Below are 26147 nucleotides of genomic sequence, written 5' to 3'. Positions count from 1 at the left end.
GTCAGTATGTGTGTAAGGTTTTCTTAGCTATAAAAAATGCGTACCTTGCAAATGAAGTGGAGATGCATATATATAGCCCCCAGCGCTGGGCTAAGGCCCTTGATGACATTAATGGCCATCAAGTGGCTGCCGGAAAACGGCTTGGAGGCCTTGATGTGCAGTAAATGCTCATCATTCCGGTTTACGGCCGTTACAATACGCAAGGGTATCTGACCGTTAGGACGTGCTCGGATGGTATATGTGTTCGACACCCTCTGATGCTCGAGCTCTAAGCTCGGCCCAGAACACAAGTAAAAAACTATTTCTAACTAAATCCGAATCAAATCAAACCAAGCGGAACGGTAAATTAGCACCAGCAAAGCTCTTAATTTGTATATTGAAAAGAGCTTCAGATGCATTTATTTAAGATACAACTACCATATATTCTTTGTGATGTTCATGAAATATTCATGAATCAAATAATACATACTCTGACAGACTATATATTTATTGTGAGAAATGGGTTGCACGTTTTTGCACATTCAAGGGAATTTAATTTTGCATTTTCATGATTAATTAGTTCTTATTTGATCTTAAATTAAATAAGCATGTGTACCTCCACGTAAATCTTATAATTTTAAGTTTAATTAGTTCTTATTGTCAAAAAAAAATAAATTAGTTAGTTCTTATTTAATTTTAAATTAAACACTGCCCCCGAGCCAGATTAAACTGGTGGTGAAAAACAAAAAAAAGTTAAACACTGCTCCGTCCTAAAATATACTGTAAATGGGAAAAAATATTTTCTTATCTCAATTTTTTTTTTTTAAAAAGAAACAACTGTTTATCTTTTTTATAAAAGAAAGTTTTTGTTTATTCTTATAAAATTAAATACAAATTACATTTAATTTTTTATCCATGAACAATAACCTATAAAAATTACTTTTACATCTTTTCAAACAATTTATTTTTAAAAAATATACTCTAAATTATTATATTTTGATTTTTTTTAATATTATAATTTGGAATTGAAGAAATATTACATAGGCAGCTGCAATACAATGGTTTGTGGTATTTTTTAAGACACTAGGTTAGCTCTAGTGGTTAGGAATTTGAATAGTATGCATGAGGTCCTAGGTTCGATTCTCATCGCCAATATTGTAAATAAATAAATAAAATACAATGGTTTGTGTTTCACATGCATGTGCAAAATAACATTTTTTTTTAATAACTAAAATTAAAAAGAATCGTGGAGATTAAATGTCATTAACATAATAAAATGAATACCTTTTTATTATATATTTAGTTAATTACACTCAATGAGAGGTAAACAGACAATAAGTTACGCGCTAATTCTTTTATATGTCAAAAGGCTCGTTTTAATTAGATTATTTTTGAGATTATGCAATATAAATTAGATTTTATGTTATTTTATAAGTTCGCACTAGTGAAAAATGTATTTTTATAAACTATTTTATCATAAACTATCTTGACAAACTTAAAATAATACATAAAAATTGCATAAGCTCAAAAATAAACTAATTCAAACCAACCAAAAATCAATCCTCTTTAAAACTATATTTTTAGGAGACACAAAATTACTATGACTCTTTAAACTCTTTTTAAAAGATTCATAGTCTCTAGTGCTTAAAAAACCAAAAGTATCAAATACAAATAGTATAAAATCATGTTGATTATCAGAACACGATTACTCATGTGTTTGGCCATTTTACTTGAGATAACTTTGAGGACCATATGTTTTACGGTAAAATCTCAGTCGTCAATCCTACAAGTGGTAAAATAGATTGTTCAAGAAATCGACTTTAAATTCTATTTGAAAGAATCTATCGACCAAACTTTAGGATACTAAGACCTTTTTAAAATTTCCCACCATAAAAAAAAGAAAGAAAAAAAACTAAACAAATATCATGATAAATTAACAATTTTAGAAATATGATTTATTTAGTTTAACGAGCTTAAATTTTAAGCTCAAATACGATTCATTTGTTTCATAAACTAAGTTCAATAAATTTATTATCTAATAAAATCTCAAACTAATTTTGAGTTGATTTGATTAATGTCGACTCTAATTATACCTCCAAATTCAAAAGACAAGTCTAATAGCTTATAAAAAAAAAAAAAGACAAGTCTAATATTCTTTAACTATATATACACATACTAGACCTGATTTTGCTGCTGCTTTTTTTTGGGGCTATTATTAAGTAATTACTAATTCAAATACATTTTATTTAAAATGTGAACTAATATCCATTTATTATAACCACATGCACAACAAGTCTGAAAGAAAGATTCTCACATGTCATCTTCATTTTCAAAATAATACACACTTTGCATGCCTTTGAATCTAACAATAATTTGGCCATTTCTGCAACTTGGTCTTTCTTATATATATTTAATAATTGAACTATATGATTAATCACATTGTTATAGTAGCAGCATGAAATTGAAAAGGCACATTATTTTTTTTTGGTTTTGTTCAAACTCTGCTTTCTTTCTTTTTGCATGGAAATTCTTCACCTATGAAGGTATAAAGTTAGGAGGGAACTGTTTCAAACATTGTTAACTAGTTAATGTTTAAACTTCAAATTCAAATCTACCACATAAAAAAGGTAAAACATTAGAAAAAGAATGTTTGGGACCGTTGCTGCTTTTTTTTTTTTACCAACCGTTTGTTTTGAAGTTTTAAATTTCAGTTAGTTTTCAACCTCAAAAAGTTGTCCAAGGTTGCTTTTTTCCTTCACAGTCCACAACCCTTTACTGCGTTTTTCATTGAATTATTGAGTCTCAGTAGTAGTAGTAGTAGTAACAGCATTGTTTTAAGAGCTTTTGCTTTTTAATTTGCTAGAAAACAAGAACATTCAAATTTTTTGCTTTTTCTTTTTAATCTCTCCTTTTTTTTCCCCTTTTGTTTTTCTATATCTATAGTTTGATTTCAATTGAAATTTTATTATAGTTTAAACTGAGTTTTAATTTTATGTCAAGCTTTATATCATAGTATGTGTGAAAGTGATTATTACAAAAATGGCTTAAATTTAGAGTCCACAACCACAATTTGACTCATTTACCCTTCATGTTTATATATGTGCAGGTGTTAAGGAAGTTCCATTGATTACATATTCTTGAGCTAAGATGGATAAATCATCCAACTTTGGTGATAACTGTGATGTGAGGTATCACCTTTCACCTTCTATGGATCATTCAGTTAGTGAAACTCCTCCTTTTTCTAGATTGAGTGGTGATTCTTTCGGATACTGCCGAGTTTGGACAAGCTCAGACGCGTCAAATTCAAATTTCTCTGACACTCTAGATGATAGCAGCTATGCCAGTGAACCTTCGCCTTTGCCTTCACCTTCGCCTTCTCAGTGGAGGGATGTTAAACCTGGTCTTTCTAGGCTAGGAATGAAGCTGCGCAAGCAATCAGTTGATGATAAACTTGATGATAATGATCTCTTGGATTCAGGTTTGTTTCCATAGTTACTTGAGATGAGAGCTTTTTTTTTCCTCTTAGAATGTCGGTTAGTTTGCATAGTTAATTGTGAACTTTTCTTTTTAGAATATGCATGATTCTATCTACAAAACCTAATGCATGAGGATTCCACTGGATGTACATAGTCTTAATTATCCCTGCAAGCGGAGAGACTGTTTCCAGGATTTGAACATGTGATTCGACATCACAAATCTATATATAGAAGATAATAAACTTAATTTTGTTGACATGATTAGGTGAGCTTGAAATGATGAAGGAAAGATTTGCAAAACTTCTACTAGGAGAAGACATGTCTGGTGGAGGAAAAGGTGTTTCCACAGCAGTTACAATCTCAAATGCCATTACCAATCTCTATGGTAATTCTTTTTATGATTCAACATTATCAATAGCATAATATGATTAAAAAAAAAGGCTATTAGTTTGTCAAATTATTTGTTACTGAACATGTTTCGATTACGAATTTCTGCAGCAACAGTATTTGGACAAAGTTTAAAGTTGGAGCCGCTGAAGCCAGAGAAGAAAGCCATGTGGAAAAGGGAAATGAAGGTTCTTTTATCAGTGTGTGATTACATACAAGAATTTGCCCCAACTGCACAATATTTAGAAGATGGCACAATTGTGGAGGTGAGTTTTGTTTGCCAAATGATTTATTTACGCAAATATCAGTATATTAGTTGTTATTGTGTTAGTACTTTATCCTTCACCAAGGTCTGAACCCTGGTTCTATAACTCCTCAAAATCGTTCGACTCTTAGCTCAAACCAGTTGAGCTAAAATGATAATGAAACTTGTTTGTCATCACTAATATGATTGTTCTCTTTCAGATGATGAAAAGCAGACCAAGGTCAGATATCTATATCAACCTCCCTGCACTACAGAAGCTTGACACAATGCTTATAGTAAGAGAAAACCTCAGTTGCTTCTTTCATGTAAGAACTCAGTTTTCCGTCAAGTTCTTGTGGCTGATAAACATGAAAATGTTGTTTGCAGGAAATATTAGATTCTTTTGAGGATACTGAATTCTGGTATGCAGAGAATATATCAGCAAGTTCGCCTCATTTACGCGCAGCCTCATTTCGGAAGATTGTTCCAAGGAAAGATGAGAAATGGTGGTTACCAGTTCCCTGTGTTCTCCCTGGTGGCCTCTCTGAGAAGTCAAGGAAACACCTTGCAGAGAAACGGGATTGTGCTAATCAAATTCATAAAGCGGCAATGGCAATAAATAGCAATATTCTTGCGGAAATAGATATTCCAGAAACATATATAGATGATCTTCCAAAGGTTAGTCCTCGTTGTTGAATATCATTCGAGTTTTAGAAAGTCTTAATCTGAAAGTAATCTCAGAATAAGTCTGCATTTCTTTCTTTCCAGCTGAAATTCTATTGCCAAGTGATTGAGGATTCCTTTAAATGTGACCCTATAAGACAAATGTCTTGGAATTTATCATCAAATTTGATAAGCCTTTTATGGAAGCCAATAATAGCAGCTGAATCTTGTAGAAAACGGGACGATATAATTTCATATAAGGTACTAGTAGCATGTAACTTCCATGAGATGCATTAATCTTATGTTTATTCCCTTGAAATTTAGTTATAAAAATTCCAAACTAATATAATGTTAATGCATTATAGAAGAATTGTTTTCATGCTACTAGTATAATGCACTGACTTTCATTCACATTTTTTCATCAAAAATGTCTGAAATTTAATCTTACATATATTTTGTTTTTCAAACATTAATTTCTTCAGAGTGGAAGAGGAAGTCTAGGAGACACAATTTACCACTATATGTATACTGCTGACAAGTTCTCGCCTGATCGCCTTCTTGACTGTCTCAAAATAAGTTCTGAGCATGAAGCACTCGATCTAGCAGACAGGGTCGAATCATCGATGTACACGTGGAGACGTAAAGCTTGTCTTAGCCATTCAAAGTCATCATGGAAAGAAGTAAAAGATCTGATGGATGACACCGATTGGAAGGACAAAAACTACATCTTAGCTGACAGAGCTGAAGCTTTGTTGTTTAGCCTCAAGCAAAGATATCCTGAACTTTCACAAACTTCTTTGGATACATGCAAGATCCAATACAACCGTGTAAGTTTAGACTTCTTCCCCAGCTTTAGCAATATCCACTTTTGACTTAGTATAAACATACAAAAGAATAAGATCGAATTAAATTGAGATATTTGAATTTATCAAATGAACTCTTTTGCAGGATGTGGGGAAAGCAGTACTAGAAAGCTATTCAAGAGTTTTAGAAGGCCTAGCATTTAACATTGTTGCTTGGATTGAAGATGTTCTGTGTGCAGATAAATCAATGACAAATAGAGAAGTCTAGAAACCACAACTGGGTTTTACAACTTCATCACAACAATGCTTCTCTTCCATTCAACAATCTTATTGTAAACCAAGGATTTGGGAGAATTTAAGACAGTTAGTACTTGGTAGATGATGTGTGAAAATGTATTATTCACTTGCATCTGTGTGAAGCTCATTTGTCAACAGTATATAGAAGACAGTGTCAACATTCAGTTGAATTTTTAAGCATAACTTCCAACAGACACACAATAAATATACACTAGGAAATATCAGTTAAATTGCTCAACTCTGGAAATTTATTTGATTTTGGGCGCTAGAACTAATAGCCGATCTAATTACATCAAAAATTTAAAACTGTTTTTTCTCTAGACTAAACACAGCTAGGTTTATTAGGTAAATTTTTCCTTTGATTTTGACATGTTTATAAATTTTATTCAAGTTCTATTTTGGTGAACCAAACCAAAATTACCTCCAAATTTCGCCTCATCACATCGATCACATAATTAAAAAGGGATATAACTGAATGATTGAATGTTGCTTTTCATGCAGATTCTCCATATGAAAGCATAGATAATTTTGATAATGTGAATATACAAAAAGAACTATTGGTTAGGTGCCCTCGTGTGTGATTGTGACCTCCTCCTAAATACAGCTCACACATTAAGACACGAATGAGAAAGAAACAGCTATAAACCATTTGAGATATTTTACTCAAAATAAATCAGTAAAGTGAAACAAATCATCCCAATATATACAACAAACCCATGAACTGTGCAACGAAATACACAAGTCCATATTGAGAGGGGGTGGTGATCAAGATGTTAGAAGTTAACCAGGGAAGATTCAACACATGATGGACTGGTATCAACAACACCTTCACTTTTCTTCACCAAAGAATCCATGCCTTTTACCTGTTTCTCAAAATGATGTCCCCTCAACTTCCCTTCAAGTTCAACACAAGAAGGGAAAGCATAAAATGGCATATTTTCGCCAATATGCATCAAAAATATATAACAAAACAATAAATACACCTGATGAGGGATTTGCTTTGAATACTCCAAAACCAATCAAAAATCTTTTTTAATCAACTATCATCATCATCCACGGCACCAATATAAGTAAGGTCTGTCCTTCTCACCCTTACAGCCCCTTTAAGCCAGCTGGCGGCATGAATATTAACAAGGTCGCCACTTCCTTTATTTGCAGAAGGATAAGATCCGGCGCCATCCTCTAAAAGCGTCCAAGGGTCGACTTCAAAATCAGTGTCCTGTTGTTTTGACTTCCCTGATGCTGCTGCAGTCCTTGATAGTGGAACTGCACTCCTCTGAGGGGTAGCCAAACTGCTGGAATTAAACCCGGAATTTTTAATTCTGGGTTGAAGAGATACAATAGAAGAATTTGGAACAGATGATGGCTGGCAAGAGAAAGAGTATAGTGTAGAGCGAGGGAGCACAGGCATTGCAGCTTGGATACGCCACCGGATAGAGTCTGGCAGTTGCATGGAGTCTAAGTGATTCTGCATTAGATAATAGAGTCAGAAGAAAGAGAAAATGAAAGGAAAAAAAAAAAAATAGCCTACATGCTTCCATCTAATCAACATCATCCCTAGAGATAATACCAAGATTGAAATTGAGGTTGTCAAATATGTTAAAAGAAAGGGAAAAATTAGAAAGGAAAAAAAAAATTAGAAAGCTCAAAAAAAAAACATACATCATATTCAATGTTTTCCGTGCTGTTCTTAACTTGAAATATTCATAACTACCATGATTTCCTTAAATACACAAATTTCTGAATAACAACAAAAAATGTATTTTAAGTTAAGAAAGCACAAAAAACACCTAAGGAAGTGCACCTAAGTTTTGTCCTCCAATGTTTGATGCAAGATCAGACCTAGTAGCTAAATGGGATCATCAGTCACAGAAACTAGAAGTTATGCATTAATAGACAGGAAGATCAAACCTGCAAAGTCTCCAACAGCTCTCGATCAAATCCAGAAAACTCTCTTGTCGGTGCATTACTTGTCTTTGAAACAGGTTTCAACCTAAGCCAGCTAGGAGGACTACTACTCAACAAACCATGCAAAATCAACAACAATCGATCAAAAAGGCCCTGCGCAGAAGAATCTACAAAAGCAGCACTAGCAACTTCGAAAGGTGACTCCCCATCCTTTTTTGACAGAGAAGAGTGTGTGGCATTAAACAAAATGTTAGCATCCTCAAACACAATTCGACTACCAAGTAGTCGAAGAATTACAGAGGCAAGAGTGTGTCTCATGTTCCGCACTGAGGGCTCCCTGCAAAAATACATCTAGTTTAACTGTATCTATCTACAGCCATATCAAACAAACTAATGCTGCCAGAAGTTAGTCGATTTCCAGCACCAAATTTTATTCAAGAAATAGTTTGATATAAAAAACAAATTAATGAATAATCATCATCAACACATGCTCCAGGAAAATATCATACTCCCTCTGTCCCATATTAAGTGACCTATTTGCTAAAAAAAATTGTCCCTAAATAATTGACTTGTTCAACTTTCAAGGTAACTTTTCAATTTTACCTCTTCCTTATAAATGCTTTATACACTTTTCTCTCTCTTTCACATCAAGGACTTATTAAGAACATTTCAGTAATAATATCACTCTCTCTCTCTCTCTCTCACACACACACACACTTTTCTTAAAGTATATGAAACAGTCAAATGAGTCGTCTAATATGGGACAGAAGGAGTACTATTTATCCAGATGAAGATAACTTAAATGCAGCAACAATCCAGGAAGAAAAAATACTCCAGCATAGTATCAGGGCCATTTGAAGAATAGAAAAATTGTCTTAATTACCTGTCTGAGCAAAGAATGGGAAGGAATCTCATCATTAACTGGATACGCAATGACATTGAGGCTCGTAGAGCTGCAGGAGAAGGTGGAGAAGAATCTGTTGAAGATGTTGGCCGTCTGGCTAATCCAGGGCTGCCACCTTTTGTAGTTTTGCGGGTATTTACTTTATTTGTCAGACCTTCGGTCACCGGCGTACTTGGTGCTGGCTTACCTGGACCACGATTAATTGCAGCTATTTGTTGCTCAATATAAGTTAATTGTTTGATCAAATCACTAGCGAACGAATAACGAGATTCATCGGAGCTTTGATCTATGGATGGAAGAATTAATTCAAGAAAAGCCCTCTCAGTCCCGCGTAGCTGCTTAATGGTTGAGAATTCAGAGTCAAACACTTGAGAGGACCCTTTTAGGTTCCTTTTCACATCCACTCCTTCAACAACTTCTCCTTCTTCAAGAGAGAAAGAATCAATTTTCCTTTTACCCCTCTTTATAGTTATTGGATCAGTACACGGGCTACACCAACCCCAGGGCTCTGAAAACTGAGGCTTAATAGAAAATCCTTTTGTCTCTGCAATGTTAATTAGCCGTTGCCTAATGGTCTTTCGACCAAAGAGGACATCTTGACCTCCAAGGAACCATTTAGCCTGCAACAACATAGAATCCTCTAGCGACTTCCCAAAAAGATGAATCAACTCTGAAAAAAGGGGTGCAGCATCGGGTCTAACAAGTAATCTTGTGAAAATTATTTGAATAAAATTGTTCTCATTCTCAGAAGCAGCAGCCTTCTCGGACCACGGTGAAGATAACTGTATAGCATTAACCAGTGACATATCATGTGTCTGCAGTTTTTCAATTAGAGCCAGCTCGTTTAAAAGCAGCCTGAGTTCAACCCATTGCCAGTGGAATTTGGAAGGTTGCAGAGCCTCTAAAACATCTACAAGCTTATCCTGAAGCTTAGACTCATTTTCAATAAAATGAATTTTAGATTCACCCGGCCCAGAAATCTGGTTTCCACCATCATTTGTGTAAATAGACTGTGGCATCTTACAATCAATCATGGCATTTAAAAAAAGCCTAGCACGAAGCGGAACAAACGCCGTGGAGTTTAAACGCATGTCAGAGCCATTCAACTCTAGCAGGGTTGCAAACTCTAAATCACTCGTATCTGTAGCCATAAGATCATAAAGACCCTGAGAATCTCTTAAACATGCATCTCGGAAAGGCAAATGTTTTAATGCATCATTTATGGCCATTGTTAGAGTCTGATAAAGTTGATTTGTGTCTTCGCGTATGACTGCATTAGCATTCATAATGAAGGGCCGCCACATGACAAAGGCAAATATTGAATAGGCAGGCGGAAAGACCAAACTTAGAGGAAGCATACGCTGCATTCTTGAAAGAGCTACAATGGATGGTTCACTCAAGAGATCCACCACTAAGCCTTCACATATGGTTCTGCAGTTTCCAACAAGCAGTCTAAACCAGTGGAGATGTACTTCAACTGAACTTTCCACCTTAATAGCCCCAACTGAACGTGCATTTCCATTTGAATTGGATCTCGAGCTTCTTACAAATTGAATTACATCCAGGCCCTCCTTCAATCTGAGAATGGTTACCATTCTCTCCAGGCTGGTAACACCATATATAACTGCACCAACAATAAGTGCAGAAACAGAAGCAGCAATTTTCGTTGTTCTGGCGAGCACGATTTTACTAGAGCTGTTTACAACATCATTTGACATAGTTGCACTGGTATCATGGGTTTCAGGTTGAAACTGATTTCTAGATGCTTTATTAGGAGCAAAAACTCCAGCAAGAGCATTGGAAGCTTCTGTTGCAAGTGCAATGTCAAATACACGGCTCTGACGTTCTCCCAAGGCTTCCTTAAGCAGACACAAACATGTTATATGCATTCGCAGAATGCATTTAGCATAGTTCAATGAACTTGTTGCCAGTGATATATTTGGATGATTATTGCCAGCAGAAAAATCAGGCAATTTTGCTAAAGATGGACCAACACTGCCAACAATGGCAGAAACAGCAGAAGTGACCAAAGAGGGATCTCCTTCTTGAGCAGCACCACCAGTCTGCCTAATGCAATCCATCAGACCCATAACTATTTGTTGAGCAATTTGATATCCACTATCCCATTTTTCTAAAGAAGGAACTTTTGGTGCTCCAGCAGCAAAGAGCTTTCGGTCTTTTCCAAAGAGATAGTGAAATGCATCTTCCACATTACGCTGTACAACATCTCTCATGCCAGAACCTACTCTGGACGGTAACCGGCCACCACTTATCTTTTGACGGAAATAATCATCAGGGTCCTCAATTCCTGCAGGAACGCCAAGGGGAAGTCCAAACTCTCCATTAACTAATCGTCCTCCAGACTCAAGTTCAGAAGCAAGTCTCTTGTCACATGTAGTTTTGAAATTTTTCTCCCACTCAACGACACTGACCACATTGCTATATTTTTTCAACAGATAACGGGCAAAAGCTAGAGCTCCTGAACCTGAAACCCGTCCATTAGATGCTATAATAGCTGCAGCTCGATGCATTATAGATGACAGAATTTCAGGAATAAGATCCGCTGTAGCAAGAATGTTCTCATATCTGAATCAAAATATAATTACAACGTTAGACAAAGAAGACATATGCTAAAAAGAATCAGCATCACATCCCAAAAATCCATTAAAAAAACACTGTTAAATATTAGCATAAAAATGGAAAGTAAAAAACTACTCAAAGCACCCGTTCAGTTATGAAAGATTATAAAGAAGACAAAGATGGGAAAAACTTGGGAGCTCATACAAAGTCATGGCAAACTTAATATCAAACCTGCAGTTCGTTATGAAACTACAAACTAGCAGCGGGACCCATATAAAAAGGCAGAATGATTTTTGCTATCAACCATCAGGACAGAGGATTTCTATCTGGGCAAGTCTGAATGGTTGGGAAAAAACTTAAATTTAAACCGTACTAGCTTGATTTAGTTAAAATGAAAAACAAAAGGAGCATATTAAGCACTGAGACTCTTAACAACTTCTATGGAACCAAATAATAATAAGTTATTAAAAAAGCAGCAGACACTAATGGATTAGAGGGGAAAGCCGGAGGAAGTGCATGTATACTCGTCAATGAAACAAAACCAAATTTTGGCTGAGAAAGCTAATAAAACTACAGAAACAAAGTTGAGTACAAACCTTCTCAGTGATGATAGCAGAAAAGCCTCTCCAACATTACAAACTTGGTTATCCACATTCCTTTGCAGCATTGAAGCATTTCTGCCGCTATTAATTGTAGAATTCGGGTTACTGCTAACCTTTGGTAGCAACCACAGGAGGAATTTAATAGCTGGTACTAAATCATCTGAGACATCCATCAGATAAAGTATAGCAGAAAGTTCATCCTCCCCAAATTTCCACCGTATTGAACTTTTATCATCCACAGTGGCTACTGGCCTGCCAAATTGGCCAACTTTACCAATACTTTTTTCAGTGTCTTCAATAATCTGCCTAATTAAAGTCATCAGCCAAACCGTTATTTGCTTTTTCTCAACAAAACGAAGGCGTTTTAGTGCTCTTCCTGTTGAAACAATATCCCCACACGGACCAGTACGGATTCCGTCAACAGACTTCTCTGTATCTCCATCCATAGCAGTTCTATGGTGAGGGCAGATTACCTTATTATCACATATGTGACTTGTTGATGCCCCTTGGCTTCCCTCAACTCTAGAAGCAGCTAGTTGCGCAAGACTTTGGGTTTTACGCACAGTCTTTTGCCGACTCTTAGTAACCTGCTTAGTTGTCTTAAGTGGTTGATCAACTTTGGGAGGCTCCAAAGATTTTAGCCCCTTTTTCACCCACCATGTATCTTCATCATCGGTTAAAACTGAAAAATGAGCTTGAACAAATGAACTTTTTTCTTCACTTAGTTTTTGTTTCTTTGCTCTTCTACATTCTTCACACCCAGGTGTAGCCTCCATGACATCAATCTTGCTGCGACACCTAGTAGGTCTTTTGACACTGACTTGAGATTCATCCAATCCAGTAGTGGTAAAATTAAATAAACTTTTTGGCAGCTGTAACAATACTGAAATGACTGTCTTCAGGTCTTCAACACTAGTATCATCCTTCTCAACTTTATACGATATTTTATTCAAAGAAACAGTTTTTCGCTGATCAATTGATACTGTAGAAGATCTATCTTTTGTTGAAGATGAACAATGTTTTTTATTGACATCAGAATTATTGGCACCACTGCCATTGTCATGGTTCTCACTAAAGGAACCACGGAGTATGAGGCGTCGCTCATTCAAGTAAACATGTAAGGCTTCAATAAGCAGTGGTCCTTCAATAATCTCTGATTCTTCTAAAGCATGGTGAATGAATTTCCCAGGAAGCTGCTTCAAGATTCGACAATGTCTCTTTTGTCTCTCTAGGTCAACCATATTTACACTTGTATCCATGATCCCACTCACTATCAACTGGCGTACATAAGCCAAAGGGTAAAAGATGCCTGCACGAATGAGTTCCACTATAAAGAGATGCAAGCGCTTGAGGCCTTCTCCTTTATGCACCACATGTTGATCAATCCAGCAAACTATGATATCATGTAGAGGACCCGGGCTTTCAAATGCAACTGAAGAACAGATACCCTGATTCATACTTTTTGAGCTACATTTTATTTTGGATCCAATATTCCAGTTATTCTGCTGACTTGAACATTTTGCTAAATAAGTGACTCCATGATGAGTACTTCCATTCTTTTTTCTTGAGAAAGTCTGCATATTCCTCAGCTTCATCTTTAAAAGTCTAACTGCTATATGTACTTGGGACATATCTTTCTTACCCGTGAACTTTATATCACAAGGAGGAGCAGTCCGAAAATTCCTAAAATCACATGTTGCCCATTCACAAAGGAAAAACACTGAATAAATAAGTGATGTATTTACATTCACAAACCACTTTAGGGATAACCTTAAACAAGGGCTAACTTTTGCAACCCAGGCGTCAGTTGCAGGTCCATCATATAGGTCTTCAAAAAGAAATTTGTATGCTTCACGTATATCACCAAGTACAAGAGAATTATCCAAGGCTTGTGCAGCTTTAGCCAGACAATCACCTGGATAGCCTGGGCTTACAGCCTTTGTGAGATTTTCTGCATGTTTACGAATGCATGCAATAACACGATCAAATGCCAGTGATTCGTATCGTGCATCAAGGCCTTTACTTTTAAATATACACACAACATCTGAACTATTTTTTATCTTTTCTGCAGCTTCAATTGCTTTTGGTACAAAATTACCATCATTATTTGCATGTGAAACTACAGAGGATGGCAAAGGAAAGCAATCCAAAGCAACAAAAGTTTCTGGAACTGCGAGTATTAAATACCGGAGCATCTCAATAAGAGCAGCGGCCGTATATGCCCTCCGAGAATTATCTACTAGATCCGATCCACCTGGAGCAGGATCACGAATAATACGAAGAGCTACTCCAGTAAGAGTGCGTACATATGTTTGGGATAGAACAACAATTTCTAAAAAGCCATATACAATAGGCAAAAGCAGCTGCCAAATCTCAAGCAATTGCTTTTCCTGAAAGAAGCAAAAGAGTAAAAAATCAAAACATGAAGTCTGAAGGATTGAAATCAGCAAAATACATTAATTGATCGGTGTTATTTTTATGAGCACTTAAAACATGTTTTATGCACTTACCTGTAGTTGATGTAAAACCCAGTCAATGACAACAGAAGGAAGAAGCAGTCCTTCAGCATGATGCCACTGTAGAAGCCGAACAACATACCACCATTTAAAATGTAAAGACGGTTCTTCACCATCAGAAACGGGTAATAATTGATTAGTTCTGTGCTTAAGTGACGCAGTATAAGGCATTTGGGGTGATCGATCTCGATTATGAAGAGTAGAATGAGAAGTACTTTTTGAGAAAAAATCATCCAGAAGAGTTTGCAAGTATTCAATAATATCTTTGGTCCAAAACTCAGAACAAGACAGCTGTGTTTTGTCATTAGTCCCAGAAGGAACACTGGCAGAACCAGGACGAACCTGCAAATTCGAACAATTTAACTAAAAATATTAAAAAGGGGTGCCTTTAAGGAAATTATGTAACATTCTGCATCCTTACCAAATTGAGGTATGTAACCTTTACAAACCAGGTTGCCCTCAGCAAAGGAACATTATTCCTAATAAGAACCTCTAACACTGATTTCCTTCTATATTGTGGAACAAGATCAGCCAACGAACGTAATCGCTTGTGCTGTTGAGATAAGCCCTACAAAAACAATTTGAACTTATAAAATTGATAGTAACAAAAAATAATCCAAGAAAATAAGCACTTTCGAGTAGGATTTATGAAAGTATTCAAGCATTTAACATGAATATCAACCTAGACAACAAAAAGCCTATGCAATCTTTTATGCATCTTATAGAACAATGGCTGTATACATCCACATTTTCTTTATAAACATCAGGTTATGGTATGTGCATTATGTATAAAATCTATCTCACATCATGTTGTTGGCTTTTTTTCTTTAATTTTCATCTCTTTAACTAGAACCTACTATTTCAATTTCCCACATGCTAGAATTATATGGTTAGGAGGGAAGGATAGAATGAAAAACGGTTAACAATGGTAAACTAAATATTTATTAGTGTTAAACTATTTATTATTCACTAATTATTACCTCAATCCATTTCTTCCGGAAATCTTCAGGACAAGGCCTTTGTTCGGGGAAAACACTGGATTTTGAAAGTTGTGATCCTGAAAGAGCCACTCCATAGACTTGACCAGCCTGTTAAAGTAAGCACTGTCACGTAGATCAAATACCTTTATAACAAATTGGCATAGGAAGGACCACCAATCCCAAAATGATTGAAATAAAACATATAAATTTGGGCATATCATAGAGGCAGGTATAATCTTCACAATCATAATGAAAAATATTGGTCACCTTCCGCTTCTGAACGCGAGATTCATTGATGGCCCTTAGTCGTTTTCTAATGGCCTGGAGAGAAGATGAAAGACATAGTTAACCTACAAAGATATGCAATGAATACAAAAAACAAATATGGAGAATTTGCACAAAATTCACTGCATACTTATAGAAACAACAGAGCATAAATCTCTCACAGAGATAAGTTAGTCACCTCTTTGCAATTAAGGACAATTGTCTTGTTAAAATGAGGAATCTGAGTCAGCAATATTTCTCTGGCTTCCTGAAAACAGATCAAATAATGCCATGTTATAACAGCTAACAATAAGCTCTTAAGGAATCACAGATTGATTTTCGATGAGTAAAACCAATCAAGAATATACAAATGCCTAGACCACAATCTCAACCATCATGAATCAAAGTTGACATACTGAAGAACAGACTAACAAAACCACTAATTGGATAAATTTAATGATGTACCTCAAGCCCCTCAACTGTATCCCTATATCCAGACAGCAAATATTCTTTGGTGAGAGTCTCCTCAGGACAATTTGGTGTTTGAGGGTTAAAGTCTGGGGGGCCAAGCCTGAGATTAGATAGAGATCTATACTTAAAATTCATATAACAATATAATAAGGAAACATAATGAAATTAAATATTGCCGAGTTTAAATTAACCTTGGTATTGTAGAATAACAAGAAATAAAAGAAAATACCGAACAACAGTGGCATCCAACCAGTTTATCGGCAAATCATTTTGATATTAACAGTATAAATGCAAATTTACCCCAGAAAAGTTTAAGATGACTGTAGTGCATAAACTAACAAAATTTTACATAAATAAATTACCTAGAGTTCAGGGGCTCTTTATCACACTTCAACTTGTACAGGTTTAATGGTGGTTGTCGCCTGAAATCACAAATCCATTGTGTTGAAAGTGATTAACAGCATCAGATAACTGATTTAGCATAACAATACACACAACAATTTATTACCAAGTGTCAAATAAAACAAACTCTTCAAAATTGACACAGATATTGCAAACTCTCTATATTACATTAAAGGAATGTTTCAAATGCTAAAAAAACATAAAGTGAGACCACAGCTCTTACTAACTGTCTACTCGAAATATAACCACCATGTTCCTAATATAAGAATGTCACAAACCTATGTTGCAGTATTGTGGTTCAGGCCATTAAATAATTCATAAGAACATGTAGCAATTCAAATATCTCCACTTTCTTCTATAATTAAAATAGTTGTTACAATTTAACCAAAAAAAAATAGTAGTTACAACAAAAAAAATTAAAAAACTTCACACACCTCAATTGTGGCCTTTATTCTACATGTTTAACACAATTCCGATACTACGATGCTTTGGTTAAATGGCATTATTAACCAAAAGTGGTAATAATTATAAATAAAAGATTTTGATTATTTAAATGATAGAAAAAACACAATGGAAAACACCATATTTATAATATATAGACACATACACACACATGTACATACAAACTCCTGCATATTTGCTACCATTCTCTGATTTTATATATCTCATATCTGATATGCATCTCGTTCCACCCTCAAGTACGCCACACCACGTTCGACGTATTGTCTGTGAGCCCTCACGGTTTTGTCCTTTTTAAAAAGCGCCTCATTGGGTTGAGGAGTGTGGGTGTTGTATATAACCACCCTCAAGTACGCCACACCACATTCGACGTATTGTCTGCGAGCCCTCACGGTTTTGTCCTTTGTAAAAAGCGCCTCATTGGGTTGAGGAGTGTGGGTTTTGTATATAAACTACCCTTAGCCTCGATCCCAAGCGATGTGGGACTTTAAGGTGTACCGAACAGTTGCCCCGCAGTCGAGGCTAAAGGAGAGCATTGTTGGCCTCGACCCCTAGTCAAGTCGCCAATATTTCATTCCACCCTCAAGGTATTGCCCGCTTTGGGCCGCGTGTGAGCTCCCACAGTTTTGTCCTTTGTAAAAGGCCCATCTTTGGGTTGAGGAGTGTGGATGTTGTAAATAACTACCCTTTAGCCTCGATTCCCAAGTGATGTGGGACTTTTAACATGTATCGGAACAATACAATTAATTGACTGTTACTCCTAATTTTTAAGTTCAACCACTATTTCAGCCCTTTCAATTTTAAAATTAAAAAACTGTAGATGAATCAGTTATATGAGCTCGGATAGCAGGCCGCTTTTTTCCTGATAAACAGTGAGCAGTTATTTAACTCATGCTATGACAGTAAATTCATGTTCCCACTCTCAATATTCTTTAAACCCAATTTCCTAGATTAAGGAACCAGAGAGATCCCTGAGAAGCTGTATCATGATTCACAACCACAACAGTTCAGAATAGGCAGTACATTAGTCACAGGTGGAATGATCACAATCAAAATTGTAATAAGATTCTAACAGGAGAACGCCGGCAGAGAGTATCTTACCTTGAACTTACAGGAAAGGCGGTTGGCAAGGAAGATGAATCAATTCTTCCAATGTCCCTAGCCGATGGCCCACCAATTGTACTGTTATTAACTGCACTAGTGCTGCTGCCAGCATGATACCTTTGCATTTCCCCTGACTATAACCGGCATACTGCCCTCAGCATCAAGCCACTACAAGTAGCTGTGCTAGCTGAACTGCTCCATGAAAAATATTCTCTGTGCCATTTCCAACCAGAGCAATTTAGAAGCTAAAAAACACGATGAAAAACTGTAGTGAAGGGATTAAAAAAACGGCACAAAATGAATGAAGTAATAATTACAGCAAATGACCTTACGCATCAAATCTATACCTCGTTGAACTGCCTTCAGCTTCTCAAGAGAATATGCACTGAAATCAAAATGCCCCAAAAACTATATACCTCAATCTTGAGACCCAATTTGTGGACCCAAACGTGTAATGCAGAGTGCTACTATTCTGACCTGTAACAAATTTAAAAAACAAAACAAAAAAATTCCCAGTGAAATCACCATAAGAAGAACCATTAAGAAACATCCAAGTTTGCATCAGAAGAGTGCAACTCAGAAGCAAATAAACATGTTGCAAAAAATGAAATAAAAAATATACTCTAGTCTGAATATTGTACTTGAAATACAAGGAATACAAAATATTTTGAAAACAGGTAAATTAAAGAAAACAAGATCCTAAACTATGCCTGCACCCTGCGCTGAATCCGGTTTCCAACATAGTGACATCATAATTTCTGGATCAAAAGAAATCCCCATGCCTAACAATGTAATAGTCTTTTTTCAAGAAACAGCTCAAAATCAAACATACCAATGAAGTTAGGAACTTTAAATACAACGGCACCTTCCCCTATCAACTAACACAAACATGATCCCACAAATTATACAAGTGAATAAAATTATGGACACTGAAACAGAATTTAACCATTGCAATTGGAAACATTCCATCAAAATTAAAATGTTACTACACATGATATGAAGTTCAACAAAAAACCAAAAAAAAAAAAAAAAAGGTTCCATCTATATGAAGTGCAACTTGAAGGTTTGTGGCAATCATTTGAGAGTTACTACAATCATATCTTCAAGTATTCAACCCTAGCATATATAATAACACACTATAATAGAAATGCCCTTATTTTGTAAAACTTAATTCCCAACTAGAGCTAAACATGGCAGCAAAATGAAAGGGGCGAAAATTGTAGAGACAACCCACCAGCTGAATCGTTCAAAGATCTCAACTTTATCATAAAAAATCCAAGCAATTTCAAAAATCTACAAAATCAAATCTAATGCAACAAAAAGGGTTTCGGAATTTGAGCTCTTAAGCGCGATCAAAAAGCTAGGGTTTTTTGGGGACAAATTGCATAATTAAAAATTGGGGATTTTGAAGCACAGACAAAGCTAGGGTTTTTGATTGACAATTCCGCGGAAGAGAACAAAAGGGGTTTCGTTGAAAAAAATGATAAATAATGGGAAATTTAGCAGATATTGATGAAGAACTGGAAAGGGAAAGATTGGAGGGCATACCTGGAAAGAAAAAATTGGCAACTTTGACAGAAAGAGAGGGAAAGTGTGTCTCAGAGAGAGAGAGAGAGAGAGAGAGAGAGAGGGCTACGAGGCTTTGACTCTCTCTTCTTATTTTTATTTTTTTTAATATTTTTTACTTTTTTTTATAGTGATGAAGATTATTACCGTATTTTTTTCTTAATATTAAAAATTACTCTTTTAGTCCCTAGACGGTTATTTTAGTTGAAATCGAAAGTAACCCTCACTATCATATTAGACATGTTTGCCTCAACTTTTTACTTGTCAAGGTAGTTTATGATAAAATAGCTTATAAAATTATAATTTTTACTAGTGTGAACTTATAAAATAACATAAAATCTAATTTATATTGCATAAGTTATTTGCAAAAAGTCTAAAAAAAGTTGGGCCAAACGAACCCTTAATCTCTGAATCATCAAAAAATATTTAAAAGTTTCTGAATTTAACTTTCTTAAATCATAGTAATCTCTGACGTTAAGTTTCATCTAAAAACTATTTATAGGTACTGACATGAACTAATTGTTGGTCATGACGTGTCATTTGACTTTAAAAAACTATGTCACGTAGCCAGGAACCAAGCTGAAAGATAAAGTATATAAAAAAGAAAGATAAATGTTGGGGGACTAAAACGAAAAAAAATAAATAAATAAATAAATAATAATAATAATAATAATGCAATCAGTCATCAATTATTCATCTTCTTGTAATCATGTTGCCTTTGTTCTTAGGGAGCATTAACATTTTCATAAACTTCAACAAACAAACAAAATCCAAAAATTCAAACAAATCCAAAAAATACGTGGTAAATCAGAGAAGATCACATTACGTGAAGTCATTAAAAAAGGGCTAATTGCAGTTTTAGTCCCTCATGTTTCCTAATTGTGCGATTTTAGTCTCCTTAATTTCAAATGAGCAATTTTATTCCCCGCATTTCTTAATTGTGCGATTTTGGTCCTCTAGTTTCAACTTTCAAACGAGCGATTTTGGTCCCCACATTTGCCCCCTTCTGCATTTCTCTGTCCATGGTGACTATTTTGACAAAAAAAACTGCTTACATGAATATTTTTCACACATGTCTTAATTATATTGGACAACCTATAAAAAATATTTATATATATTTTTTTAAAAAAAAATCAAGGAAGAGCACTTGAGACTATTAGACCAAAGATGATGGTATTCAGTCTCCATCGAAACTTTAACATCAACATCAACCGAATTATCATTATCATCAGCAGAAACCGAATCAGAATTAAGAAACCTAGAAACATCAGGACTCTGATCACCGGAAACAACAGAAGCACCTGATTCCGGCGACTCAAAATTAACAACGCCTTCTGTTCTGGGCCGAGCGTCGAGCTCGAGCATCAGAGGGTGTCGAACACATATACCATCCGAGCACGTCCTAACGGTCAGATACCCTTGCGTATTGTAACGGCCGTAAACCGGAATGATGAGCATTTACTGCACATCAAGGCCTCCAAGCCGTTTTCCGGCAGCCACTTGATGGCCATTAATGTCATCAAGGGCCTTAGCCCAGCGCTGGGGGCTATATATATGCATCTCCACTTCATTTGCAAGGTACGCATTTTTATAGCTAAGAAAACCTTACACACATACTGACTTGAGCGTCGGAGTGCCTGCAGGTACACAACCCCCCTCCGCTCCAACAGGGGTTTCAAACACTCTCAACCACCGCAAACGCCGGCGAAGTCGCTTCATTCTGGTCAACACGATCACCTTCATTATCAATAATAGGCGAAATTGGAACACCGTTAGGGTTCCATGAATCAGGAAGAAGAAATTCTTCGGTATCAGAAGGGATACAAAGATTATCAAGATCGTCGAACGTGATCTCAAGATCTCCAAGATCGTCGTTGAATAAAAAGTCTAATGAAGGTATAGGAACGTTGTTGAATTGGTCGGCGAAGTCATATATATACTTACGGGAGTAAAGCAAAACTTGGGTAATTGGGTTGCAGGGTAAAAACCTATTTATCCTATCAAAAAAGAAAAGAAAAGAAAAAAAAACACTTCCCAGCAAAAAGACACTTCTCACACACCCTCACTCACCGGAAAAGCTTCGACCAGTGACTACCACCACTCGCCTCTCACCACCGGCCGCCACCTTTCTCTCTCTCTCTCTCTGCTCGGCAGAAAAGCTCTTTCACCGGAAAAGCAAGTCGACCACCACAAAAGCTTTCTCTATCTCCTTCTCCCATTTGTCTCTCACTCTGTATTCTCTCTACGCGACAGGCAGGTACAATTTTTCAAAATCTATAAATTTTCTAGGTTTTAGGTGTTTGGGAAATTTTGATTTGTTTCTTTGATTGATTGATTGATTGATTGAATAAATATAGATAATGGATATACTCAATCCTTCTTTGATTGATGATGTTTTCATTGCAATACCAATCAGTTGTTGTAATCAATAACAATTAGCATGCAATGCAGATATACAATATTATTGTTCAAAAGATGGTTATAATGTGTTCCTTGAATTTATTTCATATTGCTATTGCTATTGCTATTGAATAAAAGGATTGCTAGTTGTATCTAAGTTGGAAGGCCTAGATGGTAGAAAAGTTAATTTACTTCATAGTATAGTATTGGTGTAACTGAAAAAATTACTTCTTTTTTTAATAATGACACACATCCAGTGATTATGAGTCTATTGCATATGTGACTTTTAAGGATGCTTATGCATTGGAGACTGCATTGTTGCTGAATGTAAGGCTCTTATCTTCTTTGTTTGATTTCATGGATCAACTTAATATATAACGGACTTCCTTGTTCTTTTCAACTTTCAATTGTGTGCTACTTATAGATATTTATAATCTAAAAAGCATGAAAATTTTGCCCAGGCTCTATTAGAGGCACCAAATCCTAATGTTACTGTTTTTCATTTCATGCAATTAGGGATTGAAATTGGTATTTGATCGATATTGATACAGTATTTGTTCCTGTTAGCCATAAAAGGATAGCTTTCTCTTCATTTTTTGTCATGGGTTTGTCAACAAAGAATATATGATTAGGTGCAAGGTGAGAATAACCATGTATGATAAGTAGCTTCAAGTACATAAAGTAAATTAGCAATGAGGGGAGGTGATCCACTATAATAGTATAAGGTGTAGGGATTGGAAGTACTTAGTTTAGTGTATGAAAGTTTAAGTTGAACATGAGTGTCTAATCTATCTTCGAAGTCTTTGAGCTATAAGCTACGATTCTGCGCTTCTTTTTATCAGGGGTCCAATTTTTAATATTAGAACAGTGTCTCCATGTTGTTTGAGACGGCCCTGATCCACTTAAGTACCCAAAAATAGATTTCTTCATTGTAGATGCTCTAAGCTGCCTCACGCTTGTATCCTCCGATGTGCTGTCGTCGTCTGAAGCCCCTTCGCTTTTGTTGTCTACTCAAATCGTCTGACGCTGCTTGTTTCTTGCATAAAATCTATGATTTTGTTCCCTCTTTCTCGATTTTGATGCTCTTGTTTGGATTATTGGTAATGAATGCTAAAATTTTCAATTATGTTTCTTGTTTGATATTATATTGAACACTCTTTCACATATTACATTTTAATGAAGTTATAGAACAAAATTAGTAGAACTTAACTCTCAAGAGAGTCTCGGTTAAGTTTTCTAATGGTTCATGATACCAAATGATTTTCACTGAAGATTTATATAACTCAACTGCATGGTATTAGCTCTGTTACGAGCTTACGGCTAATCAGTTACTGATCCTATCTTCTTAGTTGGAAGGAAGACAAAATATGTTGTTCTCTCAAACTGAAAGGTTCTTGCCCTATAAAACACTGGAATAGACACATACACGGACACTAACACAAACACAGACAGAGCACTGACACGTCGACACTGGTAACAATTTAAGAAAATGACATGATTGAATTGAAAATGTAATTACATTTGTCAATGTTGTGTTGGTGGCAGATGCATTTTTGCGTCCTCAATCAAGGCTTCAAGATGAAATCTCTCGAATGCCCTTTTTAAAACTGTTTTGTTTAGTTATTAAGGGTATACTAGTCACTTTGAAGTGTTGTAAGTGACCTAATATATATTAATTCTTCCTTTCTCATTTACTGCTTTGTTCTCCTTATCGTGGTTTTCTTTGTGCGACAACTTTGCTTTGGTCTCCTCCTATTTCATTTACTTCTAAGTCTCCTATTTCTTCGTGTGGATTGCATTTGCTCTTGTTTATTCCTTCTTCTGCGTGCGTTTTCTCTGGTGCTGTATTCTTCTCTGTTCTTTAAGTTTCAGTTGTTCTATTCTGCGGGTTTTCTGTTTTACGGAGAAAACAATGACACAATAACCTTCTCTTCTGTCATTTTGATTATTTTTACAACTTAGTTTTGATTGGATGCCATTTTGGTTACTTACAGAACTGTACTTAGTAGTTAAGTTATATTGGGTTTTGATTTTTAATGTCAGTGGCAAGTGACCAACGTTAATTATAAATTTTAATTTGATTCTCTCCCTTTAATTTTGTATATTTTTTTATTATTTATGTATCATGGTGGAATTATGTTTACTCTGTAAAATGTTTTAAGTATTCGCAAAAGTTGAATTAGGGAATATGCTATTATATTTGTAAAGTTGGGCAATAAAGGTCAAATATTTTTTATTTTTAAAATTATGTCATCAGATATTTAGATGTTTGGAATATATAGTTAGTAGTATATATTAATTGTTTCTCTTCAATTCATCAAGGCACGGAAAGCTTGAAATGAGTGCTACAGAAAATCCAAAGAAAGTTGGTGCTCCCCCAATTGTCAAGTTGAATAAGGCCTTGAAATTGGTAACTATTTTCTTTTCTCATCTTGCTATGAATAGAGAATAAGGTTTATATATCATATGTCTATGAAGTGGTTGGTGGATTATTTGATATGGTATAGATCTGCATTCATTCAGATTTCAGATTATTAACTTACGGTGATGAATGTTTTGTTAGATCTGTTTTCTAAGTTTGCAGCAAGTATTTAGCAACAAGATTGTTGTTTTGTGGAGCTTGTTCCAGAAAATGATTTCCATGTTTCTGAAGCAAGTGTTGATTATGCGTAAAATATATAGATATCTTAGAAGGCTGCATTAAAAAGAAAAACCCACAGAAGAGTGTTTTCATATGCATAATTATGTATCTAAAATGCCCTATAAATTGAACATCAGTTTTGATTATGATGTTCAATTTTATAATTAAAACTGTTTTCTTTCCCATCATACTATTTTATGGACTTGAACTTTGATAGTGTTTTAAATATTTGGTAACGGTAATTTAACTTGTAAAGATTGAAAAAATTATTTATTTGTTATGAAAGCTCCAAGCATTGTCTCTATCCTCTAATTTTGACATAGGCTCGCTCCTTTGTTGATCTCTTAAAAATTGATCTCTTAAGAAATTTGCTGAAAGAAATATGTGAAATTTCCATTGATTATGTTGGATCTCAGTATAAACCAATTTATGGTTGATTTGGATTTGTAAGTTAATTCTTTATCCTTGCCCTCAGTCTCATCCTCAAAGAAAAAGTAAAGGAAACAGTGAAAAATATGTTTACATCCAAATCTTGTCACAAAATGTGGTGAGTGGATAACTCATGTATATCTTGAAACTCCTTTTTGTTCTAAAGTTTCATTTTTAATTTTTTTGAGGATAAGCTACGAGGGATTTTATCAAATATTGTGGATTTCTTGTTGCTGCTGTGAGTTACTTGTTAGTTATTGTGATTGGCAGGCTGAGGTATGGGTAAAAAATATGAGCAGATCTGCAGACGATGAAACACCAAGTGTGGATACAGAGGGTCGACCTCAAAGGTCAGTATAATCACCACTGCCGATAAATTCTTGACCGTTCGGCTTCTGCAAATCTGTTTGATGTATACCTACTTTATGTTGTAACATAACAAGTCACAAATCTTTGCAGGCTTGGTCTAGGTGCAAAAGTTTCACGGCAAACCAAAGTAGGGCCTTCAAATGACCCTGTTGAAAGGAAATTGAATGCCAAATTAGATGCTGAAAAAAGAAAAGCAGCTAATATTGCCAAAGAGTGTACTACAATTGCTAGTGATGACGATGATGAAGACAACGAAGATGAAAGCAGAACTAATGTTTTTTCCAAGAGGAAGGCCCCGGCTCCTTTGACCCGGCCTATGCCGGGAAATAAGAAGCCGAAGTGATACTAATATGAATAATGCAAGGCTTTGCGTTATCGCATATTTTGTATTGACTAGACCAACAATGTATACATTATTTTTAAAATATTGGAAGTCATTGGGCATTTCATGGAACTTAGCTTTATTGTTTACCCAGTTGGCATCGTGCCTACCCTACTAGATGAGGGGTTAATCCTGGTCTCAGTTGGCAATGTATAGTCCTGAGAATAAACTTATAATTATCAAAATACCCCTAATATGATACTCCCTCCGATTTTTCATATAAAAAGTTCATTTTTTAGATACATTGAGAGATTGATGCATCTAGACTATATTATAGATTAGATACATTAATTTTTTAATGTATCTAAAAAGTAAACTTAG

General features: G+C 35.4%; 4 protein-coding genes across 15 annotated transcripts; 2 read left to right on the top strand and 2 right to left on the bottom strand.

The window, feature by feature from the left end:
- Positions 1 to 2411: 2411 nt before the first annotated feature.
- LOC123888636 (rop guanine nucleotide exchange factor 3-like) lies at positions 2412 to 6266 on the top strand. 5 transcript variants are annotated; one of them, XM_045937736.1, is made up of 9 exons: positions 2534 to 2606; positions 3086 to 3457; positions 3721 to 3840; positions 3954 to 4108; positions 4308 to 4382; positions 4474 to 4764; positions 4855 to 5010; positions 5232 to 5576; positions 5698 to 6222. In XM_045937736.1, the coding sequence occupies exons 2-9, from the start codon at positions 3127 to 3129 to the stop codon at positions 5818 to 5820; spliced, it is 1596 nt and encodes a 531-aa protein (XP_045793692.1). In that variant the 5' UTR covers positions 2534 to 2606; positions 3086 to 3126; the 3' UTR covers positions 5821 to 6222. The 5 variants fall into 5 exon arrangements, with proteins under 5 accessions (XP_045793695.1, XP_045793692.1, XP_045793693.1 ...); XM_045937737.1 differs by lacking the exon at positions 2534 to 2606 and adding an exon at positions 2705 to 2720; XM_045937735.1 differs by lacking the exon at positions 2534 to 2606 and adding an exon at positions 2957 to 2991.
- Positions 6267 to 6317: 51 nt separating this feature from the next.
- LOC123888635 (mediator of RNA polymerase II transcription subunit 12-like) lies at positions 6318 to 19703 on the bottom strand. 6 transcript variants are annotated; one of them, XM_045937733.1, is made up of 14 exons: positions 19588 to 19703; positions 18387 to 18516; positions 18037 to 18252; positions 16437 to 16496; positions 16069 to 16174; positions 15803 to 15871; positions 15607 to 15660; positions 15340 to 15447; positions 14781 to 14927; positions 14354 to 14701; positions 11838 to 14233; positions 8641 to 11247; positions 7761 to 8094; positions 6318 to 7317 (listed from the first exon to the last, which is right to left on the bottom strand). In XM_045937733.1, exons 3-14 carry the CDS (start codon positions 18162 to 18164, stop codon positions 6886 to 6888), a joined length of 6789 nt encoding a protein of 2262 aa, XP_045793689.1. In that variant the 5' UTR covers positions 18165 to 18252; positions 18387 to 18516; positions 19588 to 19703; the 3' UTR covers positions 6318 to 6885. The 6 variants fall into 6 exon arrangements, with proteins under 6 accessions (XP_045793689.1, XP_045793687.1, XP_045793688.1 ...); XM_045937731.1 differs by having other exon boundaries at positions 18367 to 18516; positions 19588 to 19686; XM_045937732.1 differs by having other exon boundaries at positions 18037 to 18284; positions 19588 to 19686.
- LOC123891909 lies at positions 18174 to 21824 on the bottom strand. The gene is made up of 5 exons (XM_045941778.1): positions 21718 to 21824; positions 21343 to 21602; positions 20753 to 20936; positions 18367 to 18424; positions 18174 to 18284 (listed from the first exon to the last, which is right to left on the bottom strand). The coding sequence occupies exons 1-5, from the start codon at positions 21822 to 21824 to the stop codon at positions 18174 to 18176; spliced, it is 720 nt and encodes a 239-aa protein (XP_045797734.1).
- Positions 21598 to 25898, top strand: LOC123892544. Of its 3 annotated transcripts, XM_045942354.1 has the most exons (5): positions 21598 to 21862; positions 22263 to 22332; positions 24328 to 24415; positions 25346 to 25425; positions 25535 to 25898. In XM_045942354.1, coding segments are annotated over exons 2-5 (423 nt in total). In that variant the 5' UTR covers positions 21598 to 21862; positions 22263 to 22330; the 3' UTR covers positions 25788 to 25898. The 3 variants fall into 3 exon arrangements, with proteins under 3 accessions (XP_045798310.1, XP_045798312.1, XP_045798311.1); XM_045942356.1 differs by lacking the exon at positions 22263 to 22332 and having other exon boundaries at positions 21598 to 21858; XM_045942355.1 differs by lacking the exon at positions 22263 to 22332.
- Positions 25899 to 26147: the final 249 nt, after the last annotated feature.

Source organism: Trifolium pratense, linkage group LG6 (assembly GCF_020283565.1).
Source record: "Trifolium pratense cultivar HEN17-A07 linkage group LG6, ARS_RC_1.1, whole genome shotgun sequence".
In the NCBI taxonomy this organism is placed as follows: domain Eukaryota; kingdom Viridiplantae; phylum Streptophyta; class Magnoliopsida; order Fabales; family Fabaceae; genus Trifolium; species Trifolium pratense.
This window is presented reverse-complemented; position numbering and strand designations above follow the sequence as displayed.